At 45.8% G+C, this 12,022-nt stretch overlaps 1 protein-coding gene across 1 annotated transcript in view; it reads left to right on the forward strand.

The window, feature by feature from the left end:
• BRE (brain and reproductive organ-expressed (TNFRSF1A modulator)) overlaps window positions 1–12,022 on the forward strand; it is a 129,267-nt gene that overhangs the window by 57,538 nt on the left and 59,707 nt on the right. Inside the window, exon 6 of the mRNA XM_010144030.1 lies at window positions 4,730–4,839. Coding sequence (XP_010142332.1) covers window positions 4,730–4,839 — 110 coding nt within the window. The remainder of the gene's footprint in view (window positions 1–4,729; window positions 4,840–12,022) is intronic.

Genomic DNA, 12,022 nt, shown 5'->3' on the forward strand with positions numbered 1-12,022 from the left:
TTACCGGGAAGGGGCAGTCCCCCCCCTGCCACTGCCTGGCATGAGCCTGAGGTCACTTACCCTTCCTGCGTTGCTCTCTGGTGCAGGGAATCACGCTTGCGTGCCAAATACAGCAGTTCCTCCCCTGGAGAGAACGCTCTGGTCAGCGGGTGCAAGGCGGTGCTGTGTCGGGAACCTGAAAGGTGATCACTGACTTTCCAGCGTCTGCATCTTTAAGGGAAAGGAACTGTAACGTACAACTTGGTCGGACTCCAGGCACAAGAGGAAATGGGTTATAGCAGTTGTGACTGTGCGGAGCAGATGTTTTGGTTGGACTGGCTATCAAGCATCTGACTCATAATAAATTGTCAGTTCCAGTAAATTCCCAGTTTTCAGTTACAGTAGGTAGGATATGGGAAAACAATGCCGCTTGGCTGGTGCGTTTAAAGTGGGTTTGCTGACAATGTTCATAAACAAACTCTGTCCAGAGATGAAGTATCTTGTAGGGGGAGCAGTGTAAACATCGAAGCGTGCATTTGGATGTAAATTTAGATTGATGGGAAAGAAAACTAACAAATGGCTGTTCAGCTGGTGCTGACACAGTTAGAAGCTGGGTTTTAAGTTTTATGCCGGAGTCTTGCAATACCTGAAGTCTTTTCCTGAACTTTTTTTTTGGGGGGGGGATATGGAGGGGTGGAATTTCTAAGTGCCCTCAGACCTCCATTTTCATCAGTTCCTTGCTGCATCGGTATTTTCACATGGCCTCTTCGTTTTGAGTTTCAAAAACACGCACTTAATGAACCCTCCATCTGCACCGGCTAAGCAGACAAAGGGTAAATTAGGATAAAATATTACAAGCTTTCTCTTGATGCTGCTCTTTGTGAAAAGTTTGATTAATTCTTACAAGTTCTTCCTAGAAGGTCTCTGCAAATCAAAAAAGCCGATGGGTTTGAAAATCTTTAAGGTATGTTTTGCATTTCCACAGTGCTTTAGAGGTTTAGTCAAGGATCAGTCCCCACTGCTCAGAGCATTCTGTAAACATAGGAAACCCCTTGCTGTTCTTGAGAAAGAAAGCTATTTATTTTCTGTGTTAATGGGGGATCCATTTTTCTTCCTGTTTGATTTGAATGGGCTTTTTATGAAATGAGGAAAAAAAATTTAAAGAAATAGGTGATAGTGAGACAGCAGAAAGACACCATGAAAACCTGTGTTGGATGGTTTACATTGCAGTACACTAGAGTTGGGTTTTTTCTTTTACTATCAAGCGTGAGTCTGTTGTGGGAAAACTAATAGGTGTGCATTACCATGTACTTAACTAATGATTTCAAACTTTGAGTCTTTAAACCTCAGAATTCCTGTGGCCTAGGATGTGTTCTCTGTTCAGCGGAAGTTCATTTTAAATAATACCTTCTGGAGAGCCTTGTGTGGAAAGTGTTCTGTGGGTTTGCAGTGACGGTTCTAACCTTGGACTCTCATGTTTATAGAAAATTGCCATTCTTCATTTTTACACAGTCAGTTTTCCTCAAATATAATTTTTTTTTTTACTAAAATGTTCTAACATTGTGTCGTGAGTTAAGTACAAATTATGAGGAATGTGGCTTCGTAAACATAAAGCAATGTGGTGCCACCCGAGTTCAACAGCCCCTTTTTTTGCTAAAAGGGAATGGTATTACCAGAGCAACTGGGTGTCACTCTCTCTTGAAGCCAGCTGAAAAACAAACCTAGAGGTGATTTTTACTTGGTTGCTTTCTTTAAATCTGGCCTGTTCCTCAAGAGAAATCATGAGAAATCATCACATGCAGAGGTGGGGAAAGGGAAGACGCTGCGGGGGCAGAGCTCGCTAAGAAGCACTGAAGCAGCCTTTGCCTTTGGCCGCTTTGGTGGAATGGACCTCGACCCCTGTTCCGGGGAAGTGTGGTTGCCCGGTGGTACCAGTTCCTCTGTGGGACATGTGGGTTTGGGTTAGCTTCACAAACTACAGTTGTAACAGGGGGGCCGGGGCTGAATGCAGCTCTGCCAGACAGATTCTTGATAAAAGGAAACTAAGTCTGAAAGGAATAAATGGTGGGGATGAGGTAGAGGGACTTGGTCCTAAACCTGTGTAAGTCTGCAGCCGCCTGAGCAATGAGGTTGAGCAGCTTCGTGGTGTTCTGCACTGCGTCCTTTCAAACCTCCAGCAGTCATGGGTTTGGGGTCTCTCAAGTTTCAGTTTTCATTTCTCAGGGCTGCAAATACGCGACCATTTGGGAAGTACAGCAGGACGCTGATGTCTGTGCTCAGGTTTGCACTGGGCAGTAACTGTGTGAACAGAGCACAGTGCTGTGCTGGCAACAGTAGCTGCTGTCGTGTTTGTGGTGGTTTCTCAAAGGAAACAAAAAATCACATCTCCATTTATTGCTCTTACTACACACATCAGCCCATTGCAGCTTCACGTGCAGGTACGGGGATGATGTGTGGAGTTCTTTTCCCTGGCATGAGTTTTCATGTGAGAGTAGCAAATAAACTCTCCTGTTACGGTGTGGGTTACTGGACGTTGTGGTGGTGGTCTAACCTGGTCTGGGGTGGTTTGGTTTTTTCTCTCATTTTGATTTTCCTTCATCCATGTGCTCCCAGATGGTGTTCTAGGAGCTGGCCTCGTGCCTGGTGTTAGCCTGCGTGCGCATCACCTTCAGCGCTAACACGCGATTGGATATGGCTGGGTTTGTCCGTGTAACTTGTAAAATGCACGTGGGTTCTTTCTGTAAAACTGGATTATTTGAAAAGAATTACCGACAAAGGAATATGGTCTCGAAGAGCTGTATACGTACACAAGTGAATGTATTATCTGTGCTTGTCATCTCTTGAAGAGTGCCCATTAAAATAAAACCTTTTTAATCATTAGCATTACTGCTTAATCTGTCTTAATAGTTCTTTTCATCTGATTGACAATTAGCAAATTAATTGGAAAAAGCCAGTTAATGCCCTTCTCAGCTTCAGGAGTGAAAGCTGTTCCTTATTTACGTTTTTTCTTTGATGGCAAAAAATACATGAAATACTGGGGAAAGGGGCGGGGTGGGGGGAATTGCTCTCTTGGGTATTTTTTTGTAGTTGCTGGTCTTGCTGAAGAGAGTTTTGTAATCTCTGCTGGTTCTTCCCCTGCGGCTGATAGCACCCCTTGGAAATGCAGTGCTGAGGGGAGCGCTGTGGGTCTCGAGATCCTGCCCTGCCCCTTGCTGTTACAGGCAACCGTGTCAAACAATCCCACCTGCAGCCTGCCGGGAGCCCACCAGGACTGCAGCTGCTTTAGTCTTCGCCACTGGTGTGGAGCGTTGTCCCGCAGCTCCAGGCTTACCCGTGCTGGGGCTGCCAGCTCAGGGTGCTCGTGACCGTTTGTTTCACGGGCGTTTCTGAGAGCGCACTTCACTGCCAGCTGTCGGTGAGCCGCACACCAAGGCAGAATTGAAGAAAACACTGACAGTGTTGTCTCATTTTTCATCTAAGATAATTAGGCTTTTTTAAGACCCGTTCTTCCCAGCAGCTTATCACTAAGTTTCTTGGCACGCCATGTGCTGCACGTAAGAGCTGGTATGCCACTAGTCCCTCTGGACGTTAACAGTTTCAGTCCTGCCAAACTTTCAAGCGGCACAGGATCGTCTTCCTGCAGCCCAGCAGCCACTTTTGGGTTTTCTCCCCAGATGGGCAGGGTCTCCTAACAGCGTTCAAGTGGTTGGCATGTCCCTTCCTCGCAGCTGCTGGAGGGCAGAGCACACCAGGGCACACTGCACCGTGCTGACCCTGCTTCAAGCACGTATCTGTGGGCTTATCTGTTTCCTCTCCTGTTTTTCCAAAATGGATGAAAACAAACGCATCTTGGCAAGCTGCTGAGTACATGTGCACAAACACGTTAAAGAGCTTTGTGAGCAGCCTGTGGCACCGTGTTACCGGCTGTCCATGAAGGTGACAGCGCTGCTAACTCTTGGCTTTCTAACTAGAGGTCGCGGGCTGAAGCGAGGTGGTATGTGGAAGAAGGACACGCTCGTGCAGCATGTGATTTATGAATTGGAGAGATGTCAGGTCCTAACCAGAAATGGTTTGTTCTAGCTGATCCCAAGACTGTAACCGATTGTTCTGATACAGAGAAAGCCTCAGCTGCAAACGCGCTGGCTGCTGGGGTATTCAGCATGGCGGTTTTTTCTTTACTAGAGCGTGTGGACTGCTGAAAGCAGCACCATGGGATTTACGTGCAGGCAGCGTGGGGACAATGACTTCGAGATACAAACCTCCGATTGCAAAAGCTATTTCATCCACGAGACAAGCAGGAGTTGAGTACAGCAGAAGTTTTGGACCATATACTATGAAAAATAACAAATACAACATCTGCTGTCACAACTCAGAGATATTATAACCTTTTAAAAAATTCTTTGGCATTTGCATCTGATGATAGTGTTAAACCAAGAACTCTTAAACGTGAAATCTGCATCTTTGCTGAAATCTGTAGTTCAGCTAATCGAAGAGCTACACTACTGTCCCCTTGCGAGACCAGCTATTTCATTTTGATACTTTAAAGGAAATTAAGCACAACAGAGCATCTTTAAGTATTAATACAGTAAGAAAGAATAAATTTACATCGTGTCTTTCAATGGTTACGCTTTAGCTTGCTCGCTTAAGTGCCCTCCTAAATAAATTGGTATTTGGCTTATTAGTTATTTTCTTAAGCTTGTAAGTACAGTTTGATATCTGCCATTTTATATTTACTATTTTTTATGTGCAGGATGTGAATGAAGATCCTGGTGAAGATGTTGCCCTCCTCTCCGTTAGCTTTGAGGACGCAGAAGCTACTCAGGTTTTTCCTAAGCTGTACCTCTCTCCGCGTATTGAACAGTGAGTGAGACAGATTTTTCTCTGGGGTGTTTATTCTACTTCACGTCTGAGGTTTTCAATGTTTTCCTGATACCGTGTGAGAAATGTCGGTAGGTGATAACATGCTATTGCTGGAAATGGCTTAAAGTTGTGGTGATTACTGCAATGTGTGAGTGGGGGGGAAAGGACAGGTCCCCTCTCGGCGAGTTCTGTACCTGTGGCTGCACCGCGTGTGGGTGAAGAGAAACCAGCACTGGCTGCATGGGGTGTTCATGTAGCATCATAATCTGTGAAAACTATGCTGTGTTTTCCTGTAGCAGGGTATTTTTTTATTTTGAGCGCCTCTTACATTACAGCATACTGATAGCCTTTTGGGAGGGGGAATCCTTAATTTCTTTACCTTTTGGGAAGGTAAGTTCACTGTATGAACATAATACATTTGAGTAAAGTGGTGTTGTAGAAGCTAAAGGGCTTTATTAAGCATGGTTTAGGAATTTGCCGCCATAGTAAATGACCTTTTTCAGGAGAATAGCTGAATAGTTAGTTTTAAGATGGTTGAACCCTACTGAATTGTTTAGCAGTTGGCAGATTTTTATCTGTTTACTAGATACCTCGGTATCCCGGACTTAGACTGGCTGTCTGACAGAAGTCACAGCACTAAACTGTCCAGGTAGAGAACAGTCAGCCGCTCTAACAGCATTTCAGTGACGCTTTTTGTGCTTACTGCTGCAGTGACTCTCCTCTGAACTGGTGCTGACACTTCTGGGGAGAGAAGGTGGGGAAATCCTGACTACCACAGGTTTATAACCACTTGCTTATAAATTTTCTGTGCGTGAAGGAACATGGTATCTTGACATTTTGCTCAGCAGGGCATTGGTCTGGATAAACTTGGATGTGATTTGAAAAAAAAACCCCAAGATTTGATTCAGATAAAGGCGTAAGACTTCTCCGATACTTGAGTTAAGAAAATGTAGGTTACCTGTGCCCGTGCCAGCACACACACAATAGGTTTAGCAGCTGTTACATTTCCATGGGTTTTATCAATTCACTGCCTTTTGTTAACATTAGTTGAGGGAATAATTGTGGTCAAACATGTAATAATCCTTTCCCATTCCAAAAGATGCTTCTGCTCAGCTGCTGTTAAAAGCAAATGGGCTGTCACTAGGTTCCAGAGTAGTTTCAGCTCCAGTCGCATGTTGATCCTTAAGTGTATTTCAGACCCCCAGGCGTGTTTGTGGAAGTGACCCACGTGCTGATGAATACGTGGCTTCTTTTCCCACTTGCAGTAGTATCTTTAGGAGGATGATAACCTCTTGATACCAAGAGGAATAGCAATACAAAGGAACGTTTTGTCTTCCTACAAGTGTTGCATTTTCTGTCAGTCCCTAGAGAATATCTGGTTTTAGATGTGTGATGTCCAGCAATATAGCAGGAAGGCATTTGCATGGCGGTAGTCCATGTCTGATGTATTCTGTGTATCAGAGTTGAGATCTAACTCCATCCGTCCTCGTGCGTCTCTAAGGTGTTCATCGCAGTGTCTTGATACTGGTAACCCGTAATTCCAGAGCTGCATGTGAGCTGGTGCACCTTCCTTTATTCTACTGGCTGCTTTCATGTGCTGTGAAAAACCGTGTGGCTATGTTTTCGATGTTTGTTTGATCGCGCTGTGATAGCAAAGATAGAGTTGTCTCTTGTTCTCTCCCCAAACCAGTCTCTGCTCTCTTAGCAGGGGCGGTCAGTCTAGATATTGAACTTTCCAGAGTCTGGGAACCAAGGCAGCAGCGCGTACTTCTTTATACTTTTTGCCAAAAGTACAAAAAGCCTCAAGGAGCCCTGAGGATTAGTTTAATGACTTGAGGCCATGGCATGTTACATGTGAATTGTGTTCTGCTTATAAAAGTTTGTCCCTGCTGCTAACAGTAATTGCATCTACAAAAGCCATGTAAGCAAATTCACAGTGGGGTTTTTTTATGCGGCAGATTTTGAGATGGAGTAAGGAGCAGCTGACAGTTCCCAACATAACATTCCAAAGTGCCCAACGAAACAGGAAAAATACCAGATTTCCACAATTATTTTGCTAATAGTAAACTCCATTCACTGTAGGAAGAACAAGCAAACTGGAGTAGCCTTTTCCCAATCTGTGAAAAAATATTTTCAGATAGAGGCATTTCAGCTTTGTAGAGAAATGAGAGCAAAGGGCCTGGTGGTGTAACGTGAGTGATCTCCTCCTTTCCCAAGAGGTTTTGTTGCTTTTGTGCTCTGCCATACAAACATGCGTTCCCACATTGCATTTTCCAAAAATGATACGTACCCACAGCTTTCGTCAGCGAAGCTGAGCCTGAGCAGTAGGAGTGCAGAGTTTCTGCTTGAAGGGTTACTGGAAAGCGCATTTGCTCTGGGTTTAGGTGGATGACAAACACAATACTAGTAAGGCTTTGACCACCCTTGGTCTTCGGCGCTGGAAGAGCCATTGGCACAACGAGGGCAATGGGCACTTTTTAGGGTTTGGGGCTAGGACAACAGCTGGCTTGGAGAAGCTCGCGTGTTAAAACAGGGAGTAAAGACGCAGTGGAGCAGTTGAGGCTCATTCAAGATGGTGTCAGTGTTCCATGGACCCGCATGGTGTGGTGTCTGGCTGCAGGAGAGCCGAGTCCAGGTCTGGCAGTAAGAAAACCACCACTCACTTAGGGATGGGAAGAATCCGTGTTAGCGTATGAAAATCTCAGCAATAATTATTCATAACTATACCTCATTTAATTCTTTCATTAAAACTTGCTAATTTTAAAAGACTCCTTTAAACACTAATTGTTCAAAACACACGAACAGCAATTTGTACTTGGTTTCTCTAATTTGAAGTTGATCGCTTAAGCTTTCATTTTGTAATTTTAAGAATTCTTATTCTTTTCGCACTAGCTCAATAAGCAGATGGATGCCAGTTACAGTCACTTTCAGTGATTTCAAAAATGTGATGGTTAAAATGAAGTGTGGGGTGTTTGGGATACGTGTTTTGTTTAAAAACTGCTGTCATAATGGTAGCGTCATACAAACAGGTTTCTGCACACTCTGGAGGAAGTGGTAAGCTGGGAAACCCTCCAGACTGACCACCCGGCTCGAGAGGACGGTGCTTGTCAGCACCTGAGCTGGGCAGTGTCCGGACCTGAGGCCCCTCACTCGCTGCTGGGCAGGCGCAGGCATGTCCTGAGGCTGCTTCTGCACCCTCTGCACAACAGGGAGCTGCTGCGGTATTTTCTCTTGATGTCGCATTTCCATGGGTTATTGGTAGTGTCTCTAAACCTGCTGGTAGAAAGCATCTTGCCTGCTCAAAATCTGATGTGGTTTCCATTTGTGAAAAATCACCAGACCCCAAACCCAAGTGTGAGGCTGAACAGCTAATTGCTATCTTAATGCTCCAAATGGGTGTCAGAATGCTACGCAGGGCTGCGGATCAAAAGTGAGGCTTTGAAAAAAATGAAAGGAAGAGAACATTTAATATATGGGGGGGTTCTTCCTTCACGGCTGTCCATGCTAAAGAAAATAAAAATGGGTTCATCTTGGTTCACGTTTTAAGGAAAAAAGGCGTAAGGGTAGAAGCGCTGTGGCTCAGCGAATGCTCTGTTCCCTGGATTCACAGAAATAATCCTGCAATAAACACTGGTGTCCTGGAGGGTTTTTCTCTGATAAATAGGCGGACGTGAATATGCTAAGGAAACCAGCTGTCAGTGGAACTTGTTTTGCTGAAACGGATCAGGCTCCATGCTTTGGGGATTGAAGTGGTCGTTTTTTACTGGTCTGGGAGCTGTGCCAGAGGGTTCTTCGTGACTGAGGGTGGTATGCACAGTTCTGTGACTGCGGTTAACCTTCTCGTATGGGCAGGGGACAATAACAAGAACCTGGTCTGAACTCTTAGACTTCGAATATTTCTGTATGTTTTTCATTGATGGGAAGAAAAAACCCAGAAAATTAAACATGTGTATTTGCTTTAAGGTGTTTCCTGATTTTACCTGTTCTCTCTGCTGCAAGTTGGAGGAGGAAAACCATAGAGTATCTTGCATTTAGTGCCTCCCGCTGCGTTTGCGGTGCAGGGCTGTCGTGCAGGGCTTGGCCCTTCACGCTGGCGTGCCGTACCGCTGAGCGCACGTCCCCAGCCGAAGGCTGCTGTTCCAGAATGGTACGAATGCACGGTCTCTAAACGAGCAGTCACGTTTAGACCTTTTCATAGGTCTGTCTGTGCAGTAGACAGAAGCAAGGAGGTCTTGCGTGGCATATCAGAACGTGCTTTTTGATCCGAGTTGGTGATTTCGGTAGAATTGTGAGGAAACAGCCAAGTCAGTCCATGACTTCCTCAAGTCCCGGAGCGTCTTTGCAGTGTGGGAAGCAGGGGATGACTGTTGCTTTGCAGGGCTTTCTCTTCCCTTAAGCCCAGCCTGGTCATGCCTCCAGGCAGGGCCTGCTCAGTGAGTCAGTGCCATCTCCTGCCTGCTGTCTGTGCCATGACCCTATCGTCTCACCCTCTGGAACTGCAGCCAGCGCTGTAACCTGACTTCTAGTCTGGCTCTGCGCTGCATCTCTTCCCGTGTCCTCAGCATCATGGCTGCAGCCACCTCCCGATGGCCGGTTGACAGCTTCAGGAGAGATTGGTCTAGAAGGGGTTGACAGTCAGGACGGTTCACCTTTCTGTCCCGGGTGTTCCACTGTACCGGCTGTTCCATTTTTCCATGAAGCTGACACAGAACAATTAGCGAAGATAGTTTAGAAGATCTGAGATTACGTGTCCATCATCTAAATGGTGCTTTAATGCTGGTTATGTTAATGCTGTCCTTAAATGGTTCGATTAGTGAGATTTTTAAGAAGATTTTCTTCTGAGTTAAGAGACTGGGTAATTAGAGCTAATCACTGAGGTCTGGAATACTTGAGGCAGTGGGGTGGGACTGCTTTTGTTGCTAGGCAGTGAGGTACCAGTTCCTCTGTCTCAGAGATAAGGGGCAGGTTGTGGTCTGGTGTACCCTTTGGGGGTGCTCCAGAGCTCAGCATTGCCTCGGGTCTCAGAGCTGGGCGTTGGGAAGGGTTTGTGTCTGCCTGGAGGTTTTGTCAGGTAGAGGCAGTGTCAGCCTGTATGCCTGAGGTGCTGCAACTTGAGGGTGCAGGAACTATTTTGATATGATATATCAAGGACTTCACCCCTTGAAAGATTTTCTTGTACAGTAGGAAAATACATATAGAAAATTGAACTAATAAGAAATTACAAAAGAAAATGGAAGTGTGATCCAAGACAGCCCTCTCCAGCTCCCTTCCTATCCATGCTTATGACCTCAGTGGAAGGGTCTACAGAAAGTAGTTTTAAACACGTTTGTATCCTTCAGACACAAGTCTTTCCATTAAGGGGTTGCATTTTTTCGCTCGTGTACATAGTTCTTTTGAGCCTACCCTAATTAAACGTACACCTCTGTTTCACCTCATGTTGTCTGTGCTATAAGCACATTGCATTTCACTGTAATAATCCCTATTTCCACGTACTGCTGTAACGCTGCCCACTCCCAGAACATCCTCCTCAGCATTTTCACATGGGGTCATTGCTGCTTGGCGCGTTTACCCTCCTGCAAAGAGCGACAATGAAGAAGAACGGGAACACGGCAGTGTTCTGTAGGACATCAGACAGTATTATTCATAAAGGTGGTGTTGGTTCTTTGCTCTTTCCCATATGTTTGGACTTGTGTCTTTGTACAGCAAGAGTGTCAGCAGCGATTCTAATTAGCCAAAACTGTTTCTGGCGATGACATAGCAAATTGCTGTCATCTCAGTTACGAGCTGGGCCACTACTTTGTGCTTTTGAAATCTGCTCCTATATTTGAGTAGGGATTGGTTTTTTCCAAGTATTTTCTGAGGTTGTGTTTACTTTGCTACTGATTTATTTTAGTTGTACAGAAACTCTCGCTTTTCTTTTGATACCTCAAGTGGTTTTGACTGTTCTGTTGCCTGTGGTGGTGTTGCAGGGTATTTTCTCGCCATCCCTGGTGCAGTACTGAAGTTCTTTCTCGGATATTTCCCCAAATTATTAGAGCACCCAAAGCCTATTCCATCTTCCCTTCCTGAGATGTTTCTGCAGGAGAAAGGCAGCCGCCTGAACAGAATCAGTCTGTGTTAGTGCTGAACGGTGTCCGTTGCTGTGGCAGGGGGTTCATCCCTAGAGAATTCATAGGAATCTTTAGGGGTTTTTACGTAGGACCTTTTGATCTAAAGAGCTGTGCGGACCAGCCGTAGGGCCAGCTGGAACTCGTTGAAATATTTTCCGTAAGATTAGTCAGGCTGACCAGAGGAATTTGAAATAAGTGTCATCTTTTTTTTATTTTATGGCTTGTGGACCTCCAGGACTCCCGTTCTTGGCAGGCCCTGGCCACCCCATGCCTGGGTCTGTGATGTCTGGAGGCAGAGCAGCGACTCTTTCACGGGCACCCCCTTGCCGTGGGGAAGGAGCTTGTGTGCCCTTGTGAGGTTGAGAGCTGTGCTGGTGGTGGCATGTGCCTCCGGTGGGGTCTCCCAGGCCAGCCAGGTCTCAGCTGAAGGGGCAGACACAGTGTGTCCAGGGGCAGGATGGGCTCACTAGCCTTCGGGCACCATCCTAGGAGAAGGACAACTCTGACCCCAAACCTGGGCAGATGGAGCTCGTTTAGCCCGGTAAGGCTCATCCGTCTAAGAGAAGGACACTCTAACCAAACCTACGACCTGAGGACTTCGCTGTCACTGTCCAAGCTCGCCAGGCCCTGGCAGATGAACCTCAGGTGTAAAGGGTGGAGCCAGTTCCGCGCACGCTGCGCCTCACCTAAAAAACCCACCGCGCAGGGCCGAAGGGTGCACTCATCGCTTGCAGTGAGCGTGGGAAAAGCCCTTCCCAGATCTTCGTTCGCGAAGCCAAGCCATGATGATGATGATGGCTTGTGATATGGCAGTCATAGAGCAAGCAGGGGGATTTGGCAACTGAGATTAAATGTTAACCTGAAAAATTCCTTACTAGGTGTTTCTTGAAAATGCAGTGAATAAATTAGACCCTACCTGAATTGTAAAATTTATCCATAGTGAAACTCAACTTGGAATTTGTCTAGGGCTAACTTAATAGTGGTTTGAAGGATAATGTGCTGCTGTTAAATACTGCTTCAAAAAATAACAACAGTCAAACACAGAGCTGCTGGAAAACATCACAACTGAAGCA

This window comes from Buceros rhinoceros, unplaced genomic scaffold, assembly GCF_000710305.1.
Source record: "Buceros rhinoceros silvestris isolate BGI_N320 unplaced genomic scaffold, ASM71030v1 scaffold7569, whole genome shotgun sequence".
Taxonomy (NCBI): domain Eukaryota; kingdom Metazoa; phylum Chordata; class Aves; order Bucerotiformes; family Bucerotidae; genus Buceros; species Buceros rhinoceros.